This window comes from Salvia hispanica, chromosome 1 (assembly GCF_029641045.1).
Source record: "Salvia hispanica isolate PSC_SH4W2 chromosome 1, Shi_PSC_v1, whole genome shotgun sequence".
Taxonomy (NCBI): Eukaryota; Viridiplantae; Streptophyta; class Magnoliopsida; order Lamiales; family Lamiaceae; genus Salvia; species Salvia hispanica.
In genome coordinates, this window is record NC_142692.1 from 12,571,794 (window position 1) to 12,594,522 (window position 22,729).

The 22,729-nt window shown below is 35.9% G+C and overlaps 3 protein-coding genes across 11 annotated transcripts; 1 reads left to right on the forward strand and 2 right to left on the reverse strand.

Moving 5' to 3' along the window:
• Positions 1 to 382: 382 nt before the first annotated feature.
• Positions 383 to 5,490, reverse strand: LOC125218209 (protein GLUTELIN PRECURSOR ACCUMULATION 3). Its single transcript, XM_048119835.2, has 16 exons — positions 5,299 to 5,490; positions 5,062 to 5,159; positions 4,401 to 4,539; positions 4,279 to 4,307; positions 4,095 to 4,191; positions 3,963 to 4,018; positions 3,767 to 3,874; positions 3,372 to 3,428; positions 2,788 to 2,888; positions 2,229 to 2,313; positions 1,809 to 1,961; positions 1,646 to 1,722; positions 1,196 to 1,357; positions 1,002 to 1,114; positions 783 to 876; positions 383 to 656 (listed from the first exon to the last, which is right to left on the reverse strand). Exons 1-16 carry the CDS (start codon positions 5,364 to 5,366, stop codon positions 585 to 587), a joined length of 1,509 nt encoding a protein of 502 aa, XP_047975792.1. The 5' UTR covers positions 5,367 to 5,490; the 3' UTR covers positions 383 to 584.
• Positions 5,491 to 6,305: 815 nt separating this feature from the next.
• LOC125222052 (pleiotropic drug resistance protein 2-like) lies at positions 6,306 to 13,299 on the reverse strand. The gene is made up of 20 exons (XM_089063149.1): positions 13,118 to 13,299; positions 12,257 to 12,726; positions 12,049 to 12,169; positions 11,719 to 11,807; positions 11,537 to 11,621; positions 11,165 to 11,455; positions 11,004 to 11,094; positions 10,019 to 10,919; positions 9,784 to 9,944; positions 9,559 to 9,662; positions 9,320 to 9,485; positions 9,132 to 9,236; positions 8,922 to 9,061; positions 8,497 to 8,829; positions 8,125 to 8,415; positions 7,949 to 8,032; positions 7,715 to 7,848; positions 7,410 to 7,637; positions 6,918 to 7,344; positions 6,306 to 6,836 (listed from the first exon to the last, which is right to left on the reverse strand). The coding sequence occupies exons 2-20, from the start codon at positions 12,661 to 12,663 to the stop codon at positions 6,564 to 6,566; spliced, it is 4,431 nt and encodes a 1,476-aa protein (XP_088919275.1). The 5' UTR covers positions 12,664 to 12,726; positions 13,118 to 13,299; the 3' UTR covers positions 6,306 to 6,563.
• A 4,185-nt stretch (positions 13,300 to 17,484) lies between these two features.
• LOC125224029 (uncharacterized) lies at positions 17,485 to 22,298 on the forward strand. Of its 9 annotated transcripts, XM_089062134.1 has the most exons (11): positions 17,491 to 17,654; positions 18,196 to 18,324; positions 18,412 to 18,504; positions 18,850 to 19,026; positions 19,103 to 19,288; positions 19,361 to 20,071; positions 20,151 to 20,688; positions 20,986 to 21,084; positions 21,713 to 21,811; positions 21,893 to 22,060; positions 22,152 to 22,298. In XM_089062134.1, exons 1-6 carry the CDS (start codon positions 17,600 to 17,602, stop codon positions 19,744 to 19,746), a joined length of 1,026 nt encoding a protein of 341 aa, XP_088918260.1. In that variant the 5' UTR covers positions 17,491 to 17,599; the 3' UTR covers positions 19,747 to 20,071; positions 20,151 to 20,688; positions 20,986 to 21,084; positions 21,713 to 21,811; positions 21,893 to 22,060; positions 22,152 to 22,298. The 9 variants fall into 9 exon arrangements, with proteins under 9 accessions (XP_088918264.1, XP_088918260.1, XP_047983325.2 ...); XM_089062138.1 differs by lacking the exons at positions 20,986 to 21,084; positions 21,713 to 21,811; positions 21,893 to 22,060; positions 22,152 to 22,298 and having other exon boundaries at positions 17,485 to 17,604; positions 20,151 to 20,885; XM_048127368.2 differs by lacking the exons at positions 20,986 to 21,084; positions 21,713 to 21,811; positions 21,893 to 22,060; positions 22,152 to 22,298 and having other exon boundaries at positions 20,151 to 20,885.
• The last annotated feature ends 431 nt before the right edge of the window (positions 22,299 to 22,729 follow it).

The following is a 22,729-nucleotide window of genomic DNA, read 5'->3' on the forward strand; positions in this document are numbered from 1 at the left end:
AATTTTTTTCCCAAGCTCATTATTCATATACTTTAATTTATTTATAACTTATACCACTAGATTTATCATTAAATATTAATAATAATGTGCGTCTTAACATCCACTAGCACTGCTTTAACTATCCTTTTTTTTATCTCTCTTACTTTATTCACTAACACTGTTTTAACTACTCTTTTTTCATCTCTCTTACTTTATCAATTGTACATTAATTCTTGCACAGTCTATTTTTATGGGAGGGGGAATATTATAATTTTGGTCATCTATTTTATGGGAAAGAGCGAGTATTGTAATTTTCTTCGATCAAATCCCCTCGAATCTTCAATTTTGGAGTATGTCAAACAATTTTCATTCTAAACTTGGTGTCACAATCAGAAGACAAGCGTTCAATCCAAAATTACCACCATAGTTTCAACAGATTTGATACAATTCACAACAGATGTAATCGAGAACAGCAAACATGAAAATGGAATAGAGCCAAACAGGCATTGGAAGCTTTGTAGTATAGATTTATAGGTAATCTTTCAGGCAAATCTTCTCTAGGAAAAAAAAAGATGGAACTGAATTTGCAAAAAGCTGTCAGTCTGTCAACTTATATTTGTAGAGGAGAGAAGTTCTTTGTACTCTGCTAATAGATTCGGGATGTCGTTCAAGCGCAGCTGAAATTAGAAAAAGAACGGGATGTTACAGACATGCTTTAAAGTTCATATGCAGGTAAACATGAACAAATGCATCAACTCTTGCTAACATGAAAGAAAGAATGATGTATAATTATACTATTGTACCTGAGAAGCAGTTTTGATGTGGTAGAAGCGAAATGATGCACCTTTTCCAGCGAAACCAAGTAGCACAAGCTCAAGATTAGATCCAGCCTTCTCTCTGCCAGAGAAAGGAACATGAATAACATTTACTACCAAAAAATTGATTTAGTACGAAATTCATTCCAAAACCACAGTTCACATGACAGTGAACAAAATAATAAAGGCAGAAGAGACAGATCTCACATATGATGGCGGGTAATCAAGCGTTGGTAATCATGGAGTAATGGGGTAATCTCCTTCAATGTTATGGATTCAGGACCAGATCTCATCCAGTGGTCTCGGAGTGCCTGCACAGCCTTTTACCAAGATAGAGTCAGGAAATAAGGCAAGCACTCTAGAATGCTAATGTCTGCTAAGACAAATGCAATGTTAGAAACCTGCATGTTACTGACAGCCTCTTTACCGCCAACTCTTAACGCCTGTTGGATAAGTTCTTTGTCTTCCATTTCATCGACAATGTGCATAGAGTTAGAAAGTAAACCTGTAATTTCTAATCGTTTCTGCAACTCTGCAATTGCATCTCCTTCTCTTTGGCTTTCCTGCGAAAAAACTTGGTTATATTAGTTCTCCTACACAATCATGAATATACTCAATAGGTTCTACCACTATACAGTTGGGTAAGCGATCTGTAGAATATCCTGAACGTTAATGCAGCATATATGACTCATTTAAAAATATTTGTACTGCCTCTCACGTTATTGATGCATTTAGCTAGAATGTATGTCAACTCGAACACGATAATCAACTTGGAATTCTTCAAAGAAGACATGCATGCTCACACGGCTCATCACAGTAAAAAGAGAGGAAAATCATCTTCATATTCACACCTTTTCTTCCATGGTTGTATCTCTTTCTGGAACAACATCAGAAGAAGATACTCCAGACCTCTTTGCAATAGGATCATCTGTAATGAGGAAAATCAATATAACACTATCAAAAGCTAATGATGTTAAATTACGAGAATTTCCATAAATGGAAATGAAGTAATACCTTCAGGTACAAGCCACCAGAGATCACCATAAGTTGATTTTCCATCAAAGCCGCCGAACAAAAGGTACCGAGAACCAACACAGTTCATCGAATGATATGCTCGAGCAGCTGGGGGTTCACTGCTAGTAGACAAGTGTTTCCATTGCACAGACACTAAATAACATGAAAGTAGTATGTTGTCAAAACTCAAACTCGTGGGAAAATGCAAAACATTCATGGAAGATCAATTGTGTGCCGACAATGAATAAACCAACTGATTTGTGGAATCTGAGACAAATGATTACATTACTGAGAGATAATATTGAGGCGAGGCTAACGGCATTACAAAATCAAAGTATGATCAATGCAAGAAATTGGAAAGATGGCCAAAAATATGATATTGCAATAACATCTGAAGTGAAATGGTGAATATAATCTCACCCCTGTCTAGAACAACACAGTCATTGTAATAAATATCATAACGGCTCAACCAACCACCGGTTCCATGCCCTCCAAATAACATAAGCTGCAACAGGGAAACATTATCCATTTATTTGCATAATATATGACAACAATGACAATACCAGTCAAACTAACCAAAGCATATTTGACTCAGAATGTAGCACATGCCATCTTCATAGAATCACATATAACAGTTAGTATTCTCCAACCGTATTTGGTTAAAATGATGAGTGAAGCTAAAAATAAATGAAATCTAGGAAAAACCATGACATGGGCATGTAGGTTATAAAGATTTTAAAACATTAATGTGCTTGCTCAAATATCCTTATTCTAAGGAGTGCAGAGTCAGGAAAGCTTTTAAATACTCCTACTAGAACTTGTTTCAGCAAGTTGAAGCAGAGATTTGCTATAGTGTAACCTATTGATCTAAGAGTTGAAGGCTTTATGGAACTCAGTTCCATTTCTTATAGTTAGTCTAATGAGCACACAAGCTACAGAGAATACAGAGTCTTTATAAAAGATGAGATTAGACAATTACATAAGGCCCTCCAGAAGCCATGGTGTGTCCACAACGGGGTGAAGGGGCTTGTCCTGGAAGCTTTAATTGGGTCCATCCAGGTGGTTCATTCTCTTCCTTTCCTTCCACAAAAAATATCCAACCATCAGGAAACCGATCAAGCGTACAAGAATAAGCATAATTAGCCAATGAGTTTGGATAGGAAAGCATAATTATAGTATGTATTTATGTATGTACCAAAGCTGAAAAGCTACAAGCTGATGATGATGCGATTAAAAATAATACTCCCCTCGTTCCACAAAATAGTGAACACTTTGCCATTTCGGGGTGTCGCCTAAAAGAGTGGAACTTCTTAACTTTCAATTTTTGGACACAATTCATTTACCATTCAGCCTCAATTAGAACACTTATTTACAAGAAACCACACACGGCCCACCATTATCTACACTAACATAAAAAGTAATAAAGTTGGATACTTTCTCTGCTCACAAACACACTACCTAACTTTTATTTTAAACTTGTACCACACTTGGGGTTGCACTATTTTGTGAGATGGAGGGAGTATGAGGAAACAATGCCACACTTGAACTCTTCTATCATTTTACCTTCTTTAATGAGTCCTTTTAAAGCCCATAGATCACCCATGATTGGACCCCCACCACCTGAAAAGATGAAGAAATACAAAAAAAAAACATATATTGGTATCCATGCTTATTAATGTTGCTTTTGCCAACTAGTTGATCAACAGGAAATTGGTTACTAAAATAGAACATTCAAGCTTGAACTGATGGAGAAAACAGAAGGGGTAGCACAAATATGTTCAATTCAATTACAGCAGTATCTACATTAAAAAGGAAGACTGAACTAGCACAACAAGCAGTATTTGATAGAAGAGACACCAGTATCTTATTTTTGGAGGGAATTCTTCTATAAAGTACTACTATTTTACTACAAAATTGGGAAGGAGCAAGTAGCCAAGTAGTAAGACAATCAAAATTACCTCTGCCACCATAGATGAGTAACCGCTTCTCAATCATTGTAACAGAATGGCCACATCTCGGTGGAGGTAATGTCCCTGAAATGGACAGCTCCATCCACTCAAGTGAAACTGTGCATGAAGAAACAGCGTATTAGAGCGCAATCATTCTAAATAGCTAAAAACAATTAAATATTCATCACATTAACATAAAAATTACTTGTGTCTAGGACATAGACATCTGAGAGCCACTTTTTGCCATCCCAGCCGCCAAACCTGTATAATAATAATATAGTCTGAATAACAAGGGCAGGAATCCAAATATCCAGCTACAAGAAGAATCACCCCTTACATTACAATTTTACTGTTTCCAACAGCCGAAGCAGCTGCAAAATCCCTAGATGAAGGCAAGTCGCCAAATGTGGTAAGTTCTGACCACTGCCAAATATCTGTGACCACAAGAATAAATTAAGAATCTTCATGCCGGGTTCCCAATGCCAGCTCGTTGTCCAAAGTGGTAGTGAAAAGAAGCTTACCAGTATCCAGAACCCAGAAATCACCTAACCTGTAAATCAAATTTACAAATGAGTAAAACCAATTTTAACAAGCTTCGTAATTGTGATACAGGGATGCTTCATAACTGTAATCTACTAGATACCTCTTCGCACCAGACCTCCCACCAAATATGAACATGTGACAATCTATTGAAATAGCAATATGAAAAGCACGTGGACTTGGGCCCACATTCCCATCAGAACCACTGCCCGTGCACTCTGGTTGAAACCACAAATCGTTGTCTGTAACAGCGCAAATACATATCTTAAGACAAGATAATGTCTGTTATAAACCACACAAGATTTTGGATATAATTGCATTATTAAAAGATGCATGCTTCACTTAAATGCTTTCGAAATATTAACTTTGAGATAATCAAACCTATTGAAGGATAACGAAGAATAAGATGCTCCTAGTACTTCAAGAAACATGTTTGTGTTCTTTTGTCCTGAATGTTAATTTGAGCTATCTGTGCTCAACAGTTCAATATAAAAGGCTCATCTATGTATATGTCAAATACAGAAATTGTCTTCTCCATATGAATTATCAACAACAGTCTTTGTTCAACATACTCAATATTCCAAAACCCGTACTGTCTGAAATTTGTATCACCCTCAATCTATAACAGCATAAAAAGCTTCTCAACTTTAAAATTCCACTAGAAATTGTTCTAATTAACCACCACGATCACTTATATCTGATCATATAGCGAAATAGTTGGAAGTAGAGAAAATTGGAGGAAAAGAAAATGTAGATTAAAATACCAATGTCATAAACAGTGACGTCATTTAGGAATTTCTTGTCTACTAGGCCGCCGAAAAATATAACCTTCGAATTCCCGATGTTCACAGCTGTGTGGCCACTGCAATTCCAAGAGATAACACAAATAAGTAGTAGGATTAATTAAATTTAAATAGAACAAGATTCAATCTTCATTTGGTCAGGTAATAACTGATTTTCGCGGAGACAGAAGTCAGAAAGAGAGAGAGATGTGTATTTACCTTCGAGGTTGGGGAAGTGGCCCAGTAAAATCAGAATCAGAAGCTCGAACCCAACAATGAGTCTTCATCTAACTCTCTCTTTCTCTGTCTCTCCGTAGGAGTAACTGGAAATGCCTCCACGATGGTTTCGGATATGGGTTATGACTTATCACCCGTTTCTTGTGGACCTAACGCTCACCGTCATCTGATTCCGACGTTATAAACTTTGAGAAAATTTTATGAGTAAAAAATTACTCTCTCTTCTTTCCAGTAAAGGTGTTTCCTCTCACTTAAACAAAAATTATCTTAAGTGAGTTAAATAAGGAAAGAATAAAGTAGGAACGAGAAAAAGCTAGAATATTAAAGAGTGAATAATGTAAGTCAGAAGAAATATATCGACTTTCACTAAAATTAAGCATTTCAAGATAGTAAAATGGCTCTACTACTGTGGAACAGAGGAAATAAAATATTTAATTATAAAAAATTATAAAAACATATTATAATTTATACACCCGACGTATCAAACTCTAAACAATATACAAACTCCAAACTATAATTTAGACAGTTAGAAAATGTCAACAGATATAAAATAAAAGTAACAAAAAATATAAATACAGTGTCAACGGTTGATGCTGTGTTGACAATGTATTAACGTTAAAATCTTAAAATTTTACAATGTGTTAACATTATATCGAGAAGTTTGGAATTTGTACAAGTTCATTTTTTTTTATCAATATATATAAGTTTATTGATGGTATATAAAAAATTATTACGTCTCCCCCTCATTATCTCTCTTATTTTCTTTCATTACTTTTTCAGCCTCAATAATTTTATTAATTCTTTTAAATAAAAAATTGTTATTAATTTATTTAGAAGTTGGGTTAGTTGAAGTATATAGAGAAATAAATTACTTTTATTTATATTTCTGGTTTTCTCCGTCATTAATAAATTAGTACTTACATACACTATTTTGTTTATTAAATGACAGCTATGTCCGAGATCTTAATCGTTGCCATTGTAACTGAAGATCCATGAAGACAGCATTATTTATTTATATGCCTTTGGTAATAAGGCAATGATATCCATACACGAATTCGTTCGTATAAGATACACTATTCCAATAACAAATCAAGAATATGGGCATTGAGCTATACTACAACCCAGCAAAATGGCGTAAAAACAAAACAAACATAAAAAAGTGTAAGAGAAATCTGGCAAACAAACTGTGGAAAAATGTGTTTCTTCACACTTGTAGATGCTTGTGTGCAGCAAATCAGTGAATCCCTTCACCTTCTTTGGAAGTTGAAGAACTTAATGCCGTAGGCGAAAACGAGACAGAAGAGGACCGCCCATGCAACATGTGCACCAGCAACTGCACCTAGGAAGTCATACTTGAATCCTAGGTATTCTTCTAGATACAATTTCAATGGAACCAGCTCATCAACCCCGGGCACCACCATTCCATCGCTCTTGTCCCCCACCTGAGACGTGATCAGCCCGTATATTGTCCATGCCACCGGAGATGCCCAGTAATACCATCTCCACCATATCGGAATTTGCTGAAAGACAGATTGATAGATATCAGCAAACGCTCATGTGTTTTTGTTATCTAATACTACTATATACTATATGATCCTCACCGTTCTTGGGATGAGGAAACCGGAGAAGAGATTCCAGAAGCTGAGGAAGAAGGACATAACAATGGCAGCAATCATGTAGTTGGGGGTGAGGGCAACAAGCATCATCCCATACGAGGTGAAGTAGATGAAGCACATGAACACAAAGAAATAGAACCAAAAGAACTTGTCCACGCGCCAGTGGAATCCAATCATCGAGTAGAGGATCAGGCTGTATACCAGCGTCTGGATGCACACATAGATTGTCTCGATTGCCACCTGCGCAAATGCATAAGGCAATGCAGAGTACATCCCTGCAGCCTTCTCCCTGTAGAACACCGTCCTCTCCACTGCCACCACTGACTGGACAGCAGACGTATTCGTGCCACCCAGAAACATGACTGCCGAATACATGGCCCCCAGCAGGTTCATCAGGTCTTGCTGCTTCGACCTATCACCAAACTCCTATCAAAACACATGTGACATAACAAACATATCTATCTTATCAACACTCACATTTGATTCCCTTTGTTCCAGAATATGACCCCGAATATGACACCGATGATTGCTGTCATGAAGAATCTGATGGCATTATACTGAGGGTTCCTCCAATAAGACAGGTGCTGCTTCCAGAAGCAAGCTCTGCACTGGCTAAAGAAAGACTGAGCGTATTTGGTTGGGAAATGCAGGTCTTCTGATCCCGGGGCTGGAGTGCTGAGTTCTTTGATTAGCTCTTGATTCCTCCTGTGAAGATGGAGACACAAGATCGCGTTACAAAAAGGGATTAAACGAGCGAGAAACCAACAATCTTATAGTTTTACCGGTAGAGTTCAGATTTCGCATAGATATCAGCAAAGTCCACGTTGAGTTGAGCTTCCATGGAAGGAGTGCTAATATCCAACATCCAAGTAGCTGGATTATAGCCCTCTTTGATCTCAGGCACCCCAGGCACAGACTATAGTAGAATAATAATAGCATGCTTAGTTCATATAAAGTAGTATGTTTTTTATATGTTGATGATTGGTAATCTCTGCATTTGGAGCAGAAATACTTACTTGAAAGTATTCCACCAACAAGCGAGAGTGATGCCCAAGAGGCCCTCCATAAATCACCTGCCCTCCTCTTTTCATCAACAACAGCTACACGACGACACAGGCAGGTTGAGAAACTCTAGAAAAAGTCGAAAAGGGAAAAGAAGTAAAATACTTATGGTGTTTTGCTTAGTTTTTACCTCATCAAAGGCTTCAAAGATGTCTATGCTTGGCTGATGGATGGTGCAGACCACAGTCCGTCCAGTATCCACCGTGTTGCGCACAGTCCGCATCACAATAGCAGCAGCTCGTGCATCGAGGCCCGATGTAGGCTCATCCATGAAGATTATAGATGGATTGGCAACCAACTCCACTGCTATCGTCAGTCTCTTTCTCTGCTCAGTCGACAGACCGTCCACTCCGGGAAGGCCAACCAAGGCATTCCTCAGAGAATTCAGTTCTATCAAATCCATTACTTCCTCAACAAACATCTAGAACAAAACAAAACAAAACAAATCACAGAAAGGCTCATTCAAAGCCACACACTTAAGGGACTGATTGACTTTGCAAACCTTGCGCGTTTGCTCATCTACGTCTGGAGAGAGACGGAGCCAGGCAGAGTACACTACAGATTCATAGACTGTGACATGTGGAGAATGGATGTCAGTCTGCTCACAGTAGCCGCTGACACGTGCAAAAGTTGATTGATTTTTTGGATAGCCGGAGATACTGATGGCTCCTTCAATGTATCCACCTGTTTTCCTTCCAGCCAACACATCCATCAACGTGGTCTTGCCCGCCCCACTGACACCAACTAATGCAGTGAGCACGCCTGGCCTGAATGCCCCACTAACGCCTCTCAGCAGTTGCAGACGCATTTCTTCAATCCCGGTCTTCTTCATTCCCTAAATAAACACACAATAGTTGTAATTAGGAGCCTTGATCAACCAGTGATACATCTTGCATTTTTGGATCATATCAAAAGAAAAGGGCTTACAGCAGGCATATCAACGCAGTAGTTCACGTGATTGAATGCTAGTGACAACGGGGTGAAAGGGAGAACCATTCCTTTTCTGGATCCATCCACGTGATTGAATGCTAGTAGTTCAGATAGATTTCTTGCAGTCATCTCTTTTCCTGCAGTAATGTTTCTCATAATTAAAAGGGAGAAAACTCAAAACTTGGGAGTTTTGTTGTGATATCAGACCTTCAACAACCGGAGGCGCAGAAGTTGAGCTTCCATCAGAGGCAAGACCCTTCTTCTTCTTATTGGCATTCACATCTGGGATAAGAGATTTCGAATCTCCAAAGGCTGCAAAAAGTTTTGAGCCGATTCGTCACAACATGCCAAGATATTGTTGAGTAAAAAAAAAACACAACAGAAGACATGCTTACGGTTAAGGTATGTCAGCGCCACAATGAAACAAATGTTGAAGAGAATGGAGAAGGCGAAAAGAGCAATGACACAAACCCAGAACATGTAATCCTCAACAAACATGCCCCTCATCTTAAGAAGAACTTTGCCAACTGTTGGTTCATTAAACCTCGGATCCGTGTTTGGCTAAGACGAAACGAGATAGCAATATATCAATACAAGTAGAATTCAAGTTGTAGAAAATATACAGAGAACTTACTGTGCTCCATCTTTTATCCAGGAACTCATTGATTGCTACAGCATTCTGACCGTACATCATAGGAGAAACGTAATAGCCCCAGATCATCCACGGCTCAATGTCGTCTGAGAAGTAGGATATAAATTAAAATGTCAAATCTACAATAGCATATATGATGCAAAGACATTTGGAGAATATAGTTTAGATAATTTTAACAAATAGAAGAACTTAAACATAAACTCTAACCTTTTGCAATGATGAAACCACCAAGAACAAATACCAGTAGCAAAGTGAAGGTGCCCAAAGTGTTTGCCACAACCTGTGTTCTTCCAAGTGCAGCGATGAATCTGAACAGCGATAAGGCCATCTGATGCAGAGCGAGAAATGCCAGAAACTGGCGGAAGAACCTAAAATGTATCATGTAAAAACTTAATTCCTTATTGTGTGTGTGAAGGAAAAGAGAATCACAAGGAAAACACACCTATCAGCTCCAGGAGCAAATCCAATAGTGTAATAGGTGAGAATAATCCATATCAAGGATTCCATAACAGAAAGAGGGATTCTAAGAAGCCAGATTGGTAAAGAAAAAGCCCAAGCAGGGTAGAATAGAGCATCCCTTTGCTTGAAGAACACAGGTAGTCGAAGAACTGTAAGAGCAAGCTCAGCTGTGCCATTAAACATGACATTGATGAGACTGAAAAACAGTGCTCCATAAAACTTTCCACCATCAGCTAGCTGGCCAGACTTCATCTCCGTTCTAAAGAACACTGTGAAGGTAATTATTGACATCACGGTTATCTGAAACGTCTTAAACGCATACAAGAAAACATTCCGCTTTATCAGAAGCCACTCTCTGGACAAGCTGGCCTTGAAGAGCTCCATATTGGATATGCCGTATTTCTCAGTGACCAATGCAGCAGGATGGACCTTCGTTTTATCATAAGGGACTGCAAGCTCGTCAAAAATCTTCTGCCCAATGTGGAAAGTGCTGAAGCGTTCCACAAACTCACCCACAGACACATATTGGTAAGGTTCGTCTTTCTTGCACCAGTATTGCTCTTGATCTTTTGCTGAAGTGACTTCCTGTAGAAAGTCAGCCACCCCCTTTCTGTCCGGGCACTTGAATCCAACGCTCTCAAAGAACTCGAGGATATTCTCACGAGGGCCTTGATAGATAACCTGCCCTTCTGAAAGAAGAATAATGTCATCAAAGAGCTCAAATGTCTCTGGTGCAGGCTGGAGGAGGGATATTATCATTGTCACATCCATCACATGAACCATCTGTCTCATGTACTTGACAATTTGAAACGTCGTTGAGCTGTCAAGACCTGTTGAGATCTCGTCCATGTAGAAAACTTTAGCTGGTCCGACCAAAAATTCACCTACATCAACCAAAACAACACACAACTCAATGCAGTTGCAGAGGGAAATCTACAGCTCAGAACAAGGTGAAAACCGATGTTTACCAGTTGTGAGCCGCTTCTTCTGCCCACCGGATATCCCCCTTCTCATCTCATCTCCCACCAATATATCAGCACATATATCTAATCCAAGAATCTGCAATCATGAAAATATTCCTTAAACTTAATGCCTTTTTGGCCTAGTTAAAACATAACAAGAAGCAAACCTTGATAACATAGTCTGTTACTAGACTGGATTCTTGGCCAGCTACTGCAGTGGCTTTCATGAACGCATCTATCTCAGGGTCGGGCTTGATTCCCGCATGCTTTTCTCGCCTGGAAAGCTCTACAAGGAGGTCGTATCTGGTGCCAACTCCCAAGCAACGCCCTGAGAAGTCTAATGTCTCCCTGACAGTCATCTCCCCGTGGTGAAGATCATGCTGGCTGATATATGAGCAAGTCCTCTGAGGAACAAACTCTGACAGCTCGTGACCACAGTAAGTGATTCTTCCACTCACCTATCATGGAAAGGCAAAGAGATCGGTGACTTTGGAGACGAATAAAATGGCAATGCAATAACTAGAGGAGCGATCGCATACCCTGAGATCTTTCTCTAGCTTCCCTGCAAGAGCCTTGAGCAATATAGTCTTCCCAGCGCCCGGAGGTCCGAGAAGTAGTGTCATTCTAATACAATGCAACAAGAAACATGTATAGCATCATTTGATTTAATCAATTAATGTCTCTTTCTGACATGACATCTATGAGTTTTTAGTAAACCAACCTTGAAGGTTTCACAATTCCGCTAACATCATGTAGTATTTTGATAGACTTTTTCTTTGAAGGAAAAATCTTGATTTTTTCTAAAATTCCCTGCGGATAACAAAATCTCTGAGAATAAGAAACAGATTTTTATGTACTATCTATAGTTGCAGCAGCAAAGAGCATTTTCTTCTAGCAGCAAGCAAATAAAGAGTACGTACTACTGAAAATGAAGCAGCAGAAGCTAAAGCTCTTATATTAGAAAACTTCAAAATTCAAATCAATTTATCGACTATATCTGTCTATATTTAAAGGCAGATACTAGAAAACAGTAAAAATGAAATCCAATTACCTCCACCGTATTGAGTGTAGCGTTCCACAGAGTTGGAAGCGCCCTTGATCCGACATACGCGTCTCCATCAACAGACAAATGCTCATAACGAACTTCAACTTTTGGAACCTCAATTCCAACCCTACAGAAACAAGAATCAAAGTTTCATATCTGAGTGAAAGATGAGAGAGAGAGAGAGAGAGAGAGAGAGAGAGAAGTGTTGCCTCACCGATCAGTCCTCTCTCTCACCCTCATTAGAAATTTCTCATTATCATCATCAACCGTTTTAAGTATACTATCCATGAGGTGCTTCTTTTCTTGAATCCCCATATTGGCAAAATCAACCTCTTCCCTCACAATCTTCCCATCTTCCATAACTTGCTTCAGAATCCCCTTCCTCGTCCGATCATAGGTCGGCAGCCTCTCAATGGCCGCCCACATAAGCTCATCTTGATCATCATACTCTCTCCCACTTCTATGGAAAACATCCTGCCCTGGTGCAGTGAAAACCTCCCTCACACTAGCCGAAGCCCAGCTCCTCGTGCTCACAGAGGCGAAGCTGATCCGCCTGCTGGTGGATCCACGGCTCAGGGACCTCGCCGCTGCCTTCTCCTCAGCACCATGCGGCGACGCCATCTTCCTCTTACTAAATCTCGCCCCTTCTTTTTACTCAATTTAATCTGATTTCATAGATGACAACTGCAGAGAGTTCAGCACTAAGTTAAGATGATAAAATCACAGTATACAGCAAAAATCCCTGCTTTTTTCATTTTTCTACAGTATCCCATATATATCCTCGAGATTTTAGCGAAGCCAACTTGGAATAACAATTACTCCGATAATCATCAAACATAAACAGCCAAGTTTTGTTTAATAAACAACATAAAGATTAGCAAACATTACCATTGAAGAAGAAAGCAGGAGATTATACTGTTTAATACAACTCACATGTAAAAAAAAATAATCTTTACTTGAATTCGGAGAAAAGAATCCAATAATCAAACAATCATCAAAATTGGAATGGACCCTCTATCTCCATATGCAATTTACATATGGTACAGATCATCACGAATACGTTAAAAAAACTTACAGAGAGAGTAATAACAAGTTGTCTATTTTCACTTTAGTTTTACACTTGATTTTTTTGGTGCCAGTGTGGCAGTGTGTACACTGATGAGTGAGGATAGAAAAATTGTTGAAACAGAAGCAGCAGCAGTTTGATTTATCTTTTTTTGTTTTCTTATTCTTGATATTTTGTGGGACAAGACAGCGCAGGCTTAAATGAACCATTCCAATAGACTCTACAGGCTACAAATTCCTCTACGCTCCTCACTCTCTAATCAACGATAATTATGATATGAAATCATAGATAAAGAAGCTTCCATCAGTTAATTTGTCATCAAAAGATCAAGACTGCGGATTGAATTAGAACTGAATTTGGTTTCCATTTTCCAATGCTATTTCGCAATTTTAATCAATGGATGGTTTTCTTAGACTTTTGTAAGGAATAGAATTAAAGAATTAGAAAGAGTACTAACAAGCATATGAATTGTCAAAGGTTAGTGAAGTGTTATTATCCCTGAAATTTTGATTCAATCCTAAGTTCCTAACCAATTTGGCAATTTATATGTTAATAATGCTTTTATTATTTAATGTAACCATCAATATAAACTTCCACTTACTAATGCGGCGGATAAATGAGCGTAGGTCCCAATACTCTAGTATTTTAGTGCATTCGTCCACACTAATTCTGTCTCAGAAATACAGTAGAATAAAATTAAAATGAAAAAAAAGAGAAAAAGAGAAAAAAAAAAAAAAAAAACCTTTTCAGTATGTAATGCATTGATAATAAATTTTGTTTAAATACATTTAATTATCTGGCCACTGAATTTAGTATTTGTAAATTAAACTTGACTTATACCGTTACAATACATATGATATAATTGTAAATATATATACAGCATTGCAATGGACTAATTTTAGTTATAGCTTGACTTATTTACAATTACGTAGCAGGTAAATTATGATTGCTATGCATGGCATGACTACCACGTTGATTATTTTAATTCATTTTCGGTCGTAGAAACCTCACACCCATTTTGATTATTTATTGGTTGTACTTTAATGGTTAATTTCCATTAATCTATATGATCAATCACCATATTTTTACACAACCTTTTTCACCAGTACTATAAAATGAGTACGTTTTAGTTACACTTTTTTTTTTTTTTTTTTTGTAATTACAGCATTCCTATTTTTCATTTTTGTATTTTAAGTATAAAACTACAAGGTAGATTTATCACCTTTGACAAACATCACGTGCCCTATAAATTTCCAAAAATATCAACCGATTAGAATATTCTTCGATAGCATCCAAATGCTGGTTGCAAATTACAGCCAATATTAGTTGTAATTAAAATACTCCATTATATAGTGGACTACACACCTTATAAGTCATTTTTAATAAATTTCAATGGGTCCGTATGTATTAAATGCCAATTTATATTATATATTTCACTTTTTCACGGGTGCACCTGCAGCTTCGAAAATAACATTTCTAATAAATGCAAACCATATCTTTTAATAGATGTGGCTTTGTTTGGTGTTCTTTATATCAATCTTTTTTTGCATATAAACCTCAGTATAGTTCATTGCGGAAAAAAATTGGAATATTTTCTTATGTTTAATAATTTAAAAGTTTAAACTCATGTTTAAGCTCCCTAAAACACATACAATTAAAGTACCCAATGTTTGGTCCATGCCATATATGCGTTGTTTATTTTTCTGAAGTTTTTGGTGTTAGGTCATAGTATATGACTATACCAGATTAACAAAGAGAAAAAGGATTCTAAACTATATTGTAGTACTCCATTAAATGGTAGTCTTCCAAGTTCTCCTTTTTTCTAGGCCTATATATGCATGGACTTCGGAAGGAAAAAATACACATCGCAATCACGCAATGCATTCTCTCTTTCAAAACTCGTCTCTCGTCTTTTATGCATCACTTAGCATTTTTAGAAATTATTCGATTCTCAAAACTCCGCCAAGTTCTCAGGTGCCTAGTGAGTCTGAGGTGTTCTTAAAGATAATATGTCAATCTCAAATCTTTATTCAGGTGCCTAGTAAGTTTGAGGTATTCCTATAAGTTAGAAGGAAGTCATTTTATTTTTGAAGATAATATGTTAATGTCAAAATCACTTTCATCTTTTCTTGACTATAAGTTAGGAGTTACATGTCTTTAGAGGTTAAACAACGATCCAACAAATTATTTTATCTTTTCTTACACATACACAATGGTAGTAAAACTAAAATGGTTGATCTAGTGTGATATTAAATCTGGTGACCCAACATAAACTATATGAGTGGGCCGAACTTCAGATCATAAACTAGAGATGGATCATGGGAGGCCATTGCTCTCCAAATCAGCAATAAAACCCAAAACACATACTACTACTTATGAAACAAAATGTAATTTTATTACATACTTGTGTAAAGAACCATCAAACTAATTCGGGATGTATTAGAATCGTCTCACCTTCTTATTATAAAACACAGCACAAATTATAACTCTTGGATCCTTAGATTAGATTGTTGTGATAAGTTACATTATTAGACTAAGATATTACATTATTAGTTAACCTTGTGATCTTACCGTTAGATTATTGTCACATGTCATCTAATAATATAGATTAATAGTCTAATAATAGTTAGATTAATGTCACATGTCATCTAATAATATAGATTAATAGTCTAATAATGTAAAACAACTAATAATGCTACATTATTGTATTAAAATGGTATATTATTAGCTAATTTACATTATTAGACTATCAATCTCCATTATTAGAAGACACGTGACTTAATCTAATCGTTAGATCACAAGATTCAAGAGACTAACAAGTGTTTTGTTTTTAAACAATATTTACCATATGAACATAAATACATCCCTAGTTCTATATTTATAATCTATTATAAGTCAACGTGATGTGTGCCATATATATATATATATATAGGATTGTGATGAATTGAGATTTTTTGGGGTAATTAAGAAATGAGATGCAATATCAGCCACCCATTTTTTATTAAATGAGTGGTCCAGATTTTGCCACATGGAAAATATTTTTAGATTAATTAATTATGAAATGGCAGAATGGTAATATCATGGTACATTTAATTCAATAAATATTTTTTTTAATATTTCATTTTAATTTTTTTTATATATTTTTTTAAAAAAAATTTAATTTTTTTTATTTTTAAATTTATTTTTTAATTTTTAATTTTTAATTTTTTTTTTTAATTTTTCAACTACATATACAATTCATGTCAATTACACACTGATAATGTCAACTACATATACAATTCATGTCAACTACACATATAATGTCAACTACATACATAATGCATGTCAACTACACACATATAATGTCAACTATGTGTACAATCTATGTCACTACATATACAATTCATGTCAACTACACAATCTAATGTCAACTACATGTACAATTCATGTCAAAAAGTATTTATTGAATAAAATTGTTGACATTTGATGTGTAGTTGACATGAATTGTACATGTAGTTGACAAAAAATAAATTAATTTTTTTTAAAAAAAAAAATTAAAAAAAATTTAAAAAAAATAAAAAAATTTTAAAAAAATAATAAAAAATAATAAAAAAAAATATTTATTGAATAAAGTGGTTGACATTTGATGTGCAGGCTATTGACGATAATACCCCCTAGTTGAATATATATATAGGGTCTTGTTAGGTTGAGATATATGAACCTAATTGAGAATTGAGATGCAAACTTAGCCACTCATCCAGAATATTTGTGAAATGTCAAAAGCATGTAGTTTATGTCAACACGGGGGAATAATTGTGATTTTATTAATTTTATTAATTTTTTTTAAAAAAATAATTTTTTTTAATTTTTTTTTTAAAAAATCATTTTTTTTAATTTTTTTTTAAAAAAATCATTTTTTTTGTCAACTACATATACAATTCATGTCAACTACACATCAAATGTCAACAACTTTATTCAATAAATACTATTTGACATGAATTGTACATGTACTTGACATTATATTGTGTAGTTAACATGAATTGTATATGTAGTTGACATGGATTGGACACATAGTTAACATTATACGTGTATAGTTGACATGAATTATGTGTGTGGTTGACATGGATTGTACACATAGTTGACATTATAAGTGTGTAGTTGACATGAATTGTATATGTAGTTGCAAAATAAAAAAATAAAAAAAAAATTTAAAAATTTTAAAAAAAATTAAAAAAAAGTTAAAAAAATAAAAAAAATAAAAAAATGTTAAAAATTTAATAAAATTTAATAAAATTTAAATACACTTAAAAAATTGAAATTTAAATACACTTAAAAAATTTAATAAAATTTAAATTTAAGTGGTGAGCGAACCACAATTCTGGAATTTGTATTTTATTCTCAGCTTTCAGTTTTTTTTAAGTGGTTTGAATTTCTTGGTTATCATTCAAAATTGGATGAGTTTGTTTGGATGAAGAATGTTGACTGATGTAAATGAAATAATCAACTTATAAGATGAAGTATGTTCAGAATCGACTGAAGTATGTCCAAATTGTTGTTTTGGTTGAAGGTGTTAAAGAAGTGATCTGAATTTATACGATTATAATATGTAGTCTGGTAAACCTTAGATGAAGTATTATGTATCTTTTTTTTTCACAGTTTTCTCAGTTTTATTTGGTTGATTAAAGTTATTGTTTTTTCATTCAAACATTGGTGAATTTGTTAGATGAAGTATTTTCGACTGAGGTGAATGAACCTATCTATTCATAGGATGAAGTATGTTAATAATCGGTTGAAGTGTGTTGGCTGAAGGTTGTAAAGATGATCTATAGGTGTACAATCATAAGATGAAGTCTTGACAACATTAGCTGAAGTTTTATGTATTAGAATGATGAATTCAGGTTAACATATGTTGAAGTATTTTTATTATGATCTATGTGTCATGTAACTTGATGCTTGGCGATGTATGTTACTGGTTGTGGATTTATTATGTGATGTTGTGGACTGAGTATTCAATGGATTGTTGCTTTGATCTCTTGTTTTGATCAATTGATGTCTTGCAAAGATTTGTTTATGTCTCGTGCTGATTATTTTGAACTTTATGTGCATAGAGAAAACAACAACCTCATTCCAAAAGGATATTGGTGCTGCAGATAGAGGAAAAGAAGATTCTGGAATTAATACTCTAGAGAAGTTTAATAAATTAGCTGAATCTATTACGCCGCTGAACGTACTGAAAGGTTTGAGCTCCAATATATCTTTTTTGTTTTTGACAGTACAAAATATGAAATTGTGCATTTTATTAGTTCATGTGTTTTGTATGTTAGAAATGATGAAGGCTGGTGGCTCGAAGACTGTATGTGGTGGAAACGACAAAGCTGGTCCGAACCAGGATAAAACTATTACAACACAAACAATAGGTGAGCCAGGCAACTGATTGTTTGATCCAGGTTTAGATCTAGTGATTTTATATAATGATGAATAAACTGTAACACAACCTGAACTATCTGGTGTATGAAATTTGTTACATTTCTTATCGAAAAATACTTTTGTTCGTCAGGTGTATTGATTTAGTTATTACATGAAGAAAGTTGGTTATGAGACGATGTTATTTCATACTTTGATCTACAACTAATGTATATACCTGAAATGGGCTTGTCTAATAGTGTTGAGATGTGAGGCTTAAGAAATGTTATGGTGTGAAGTGTTATGCGGTTTGGGAAAGAAGTGGTTTTACAGTAATGTATATTATCTGATACTTGTAGAAACTGTAGAATTAGATCGTGAACGAGCTTACAAAGAAAGGAGGTCTAAACTGAACAACGACAGAGCGCAGAAATGTAAGGGAAATATTATCAATGGCGGTAAGAATGGTTCAACTTCAGAAGCCAACAATGGCAGTAGCAACAATGGTCCTACCTCAGGAGCTGATAATGCCAAAGGTGTCTTTATCTACTTATTATTGTGATACATTCTTTATGATTAAGCATACTGACCTTACCATAATCCTTATATTAGGATCGAAGAGAAACAGGGGGACGAATGAAGATTTAGTTGGGGGAGGTGATAAAGACTCAACAAAATCTGGAGAGAATGGGAAGAAACCAACAAAGCAAGCAGTGAAGCAAGCATCTCGTACTGCTGGAGAGAATAGCAAATCAACAAAATCTGTGAATGCTGGAGCTGGAGCTGATAAGGACAAAGGTGTGTTTCATTGACTTGTAATTTTAATTCATTCTTTATGATTAACCATACTGACCATAATCCTTATATTAGGATCAAAGAGAAACAGGGGAACGGATGAAGATTTTGTTGAGGGATGTGATAAAGACTCAACAAAGGATGGAGAGAAAGGGAAGAAACCAAGAAAGGAAGCAGTAAAGCAGGCAGCTCGTACTGCTGCACAGAGCAGCAAATCATCAAATGATGATGAAGTTGAAAGTCTTTGCATAAAGAGAGGCCCCAGAGAATTCGTGCAAATGATGGAGAGACTGAATGAGGAGCAGATGGATGTCGTAGAAGATATGAGGTTCAACCACCTAATTCACTACAAGGTGACATCGATCCCACATAAACTTGCCTATGAAATAATTGACGCATTTGATCAAGATAATTGCGGCGTGAAATATCAACGTGGATCATGGCGAATGGTCACCAAATGAAAGGAAAATTTATTGACGACCTTGCAATCGCTGTTAATAGAACAAGGAAAAATTTGGGCGCAAAATTACTTATTGAAAAGATGTTGGGTGATAAAGATTGAGGAGAGTTTTTCACGAAGATTTTTATCTTTCTGTTTGATTCTATCTTAGTAAATCCTACGCAGATGGTTATTGTCGCTCAAAAATCATAGACTTCATTGATGATATATGAAATGTGCGGGAGTACAACTGGTGTGGGTATGTCCTGGATATGGCTGTAGCAGCTCATAAAAATTGGTCTGAAGATAAGAACAAGGCATTTTGTGGCCCGATTTCCTTTCTCGTGGTAGGTTGAAGAAATTTATTTAATTTATGAAGTATTAATTACATCCCGATGAACTATTATGACTTAAAGTTTTTTGTAGCCTTGCTACGTGGATAGGATTGTTTTGAGGACACGTCTCGTTCCACGTGCATTTCCAACAGTTATGGGCTGGACGGCACAACTCCTCAATGAACGACAGAAGATGGAACTCAACCCAGGGCCTTTCGGTAGAGGCCACAAGGAGCCAATCTTTGATGTGAAGAACAGTGAGTCAAGCCACCAGGTTCATAAGGTTTGCAATGGGGTGAATTCCAGAGACTATATTGGTAGTGAACGTCAAAAACGTAGGCGTACTCTTATGTCTGCCATGAACAAGGCTGCTGATGGCATAACTGAACTCATGAGAATGATGGAAGAGAACTCTGAAGGTGTCAAGGATGACGAGTGCTCCAAAATTGCAGCAAAGTCTTCGTTGAAGATGTTAGGTGTGCAGTAGAGAAGTTGACTCAAGCTATGGAGGAAGATGAAATTGACGATCCTGAGCCGTGGAGAAGGTGATGCGCATTGCTGAAGCAAGGAAGAAGTGGGAAACCGATGGGCCAACATTCAATCTGGGCTTCGACTTTGGTGGTAAACAGGTAGGTTGAGAAATTGTCATTAGATGTGGTGGTGTTATTTCTATTTTTGGGGAATTGTTCATGGGGAATGTAATTCGTAAACATCTAACCATGGTATGTAATTAATTAGCTATGGCCCCCTGATGATTTGTATGTGAACCAAACTAATATGTAATTTTTGTAATGAATTAACACTCCACATCTGAGGTACTTACTTTTATTTTGTAGTTAAAAAAGGTTGGGATGATAAAAATGGTTTAGTGTGGTGTGCTTGGCGTAGAACTATATTTATTTTTATAATTATGTAACAATTCGCAGGATGATACTACACCAACTAGATGCGTTAATCTAAAACACTGCTTCAACGATGAGTCTCGATCTTCAAAGCAAAAATTCCAAAATGGCGAATTCACTAAGGTAATAACTGTCAAGCAAATTATGTCTTGGACTAATGAGATTGGCTAGAAATTGCATTTGCTGAACTTATTATCTAATAGTATGAAACATAGTAGGATTGGACTGAAGTGTTTCTGTAGTTCACTGAAAATCATATAATAAAACTAACCGGATGTTCATACGACGGCAACTGCTATCCATTTTGAACAAAACGCTACTCTAGCTGACAGACTACAGCTAGCTAATGTGCCTCTGGATGATGGATTACAGGTATAAATTCCAACGAACAAAATGCTTATAGTTAGAGAATTACCAATTTGGATGAACCAAATCCGCCAAAATATGTATCAATGTAGAGATTGGGCTAAAGTATTGTAGGCATTAATAAAATAGTATACTACAATTGACAGGATGTTCATACCACACCAAATGCTATCCAGTTGGAACAAAACACAACTCCCGTTGATAGGACACATGTAGGTAATGTGCCAATGGATAATGGAGTACATGTATGAATTCAATTAACCAACTGCTCATTATTTAAAGAATGTACGAATTGGATGAACCAAATCCACAATCATATATATCAACATCGAGATTCGGCTGAATTATTTTAGGCATTACTGAAATCGTATACTCTAACTGATAGGATGTTCATACAATACCAAATGCTATCCAGTTTGAACAAAACACAACTTCTGTTGATAGATTACATCAAGATAATCAGCCAAAGGATGATAGATTAAAGGTACAAATTTTAATTAAACGTACGACATATTTTTCATTTGTAACATTTGAAACAAAATGTTTACGATACTTTGTTGAATAGAAATTTAGCGTGGAGGCGGAAATACAGGCTGTAATGGATGCATATAAGGAAATAAATATCGATGATGATTTTGTCAATGAGGGGTTGAATGGCAAAGTAAATGAGTTAATGTCTGGCACAGTCAATACATTGCCGTCAACAGAGGTAGTAGTTTATGACAACAGCAAGGTAAGCCTAAACGATTCCTGGTGCAAATGTCATTATCTTGAATTGGATATTACAATATATTATTGTGCTTCTATATTATTTCGAAATGTAGGGCAAAAATGTGATGGAAAAGATGGATGTACCTAGGAGAACGCAGAGGAAAGTTTCAAACGCATTGCGATCTCCATACGCGGTATGACTAGTCAAGCTCACAAATAAGCTATCTCAAGAGGAGACTGAAGCTTATTATTGGATTCTTACTACCAATACAACAGACGAGTATTATTTCTTATTTTGTTTTAACGATAGAGCGCTATGTTATATACAGTTACTTAATTAGATATATGGTCGTGTGCAATTATTAGTCTATTATAAGATGAAGTAATGTGTTTATAGGTTGAAACGATAACAATGCATAATGAATATGAATGAGTGTATTATTGAATTGTTGTAATGCGCAGGGATGTGCTCATTTATGATGACGATGTTGTCACTCTGACAAAGCTGGAATTATGTTTGTTAGTGCCTCAGAAGTTAGTAATGGTTGGTGTTATCAATGCATGGGCATCGTACCTGAATAACATGGAAGAGGGGCGACAACCATACTCGGCAAGACGGTTATTCTTCACAACGTACCCGTGTGTAAGTACTATTGGATAATATACATGAATTATACGTACAATGAAGTGC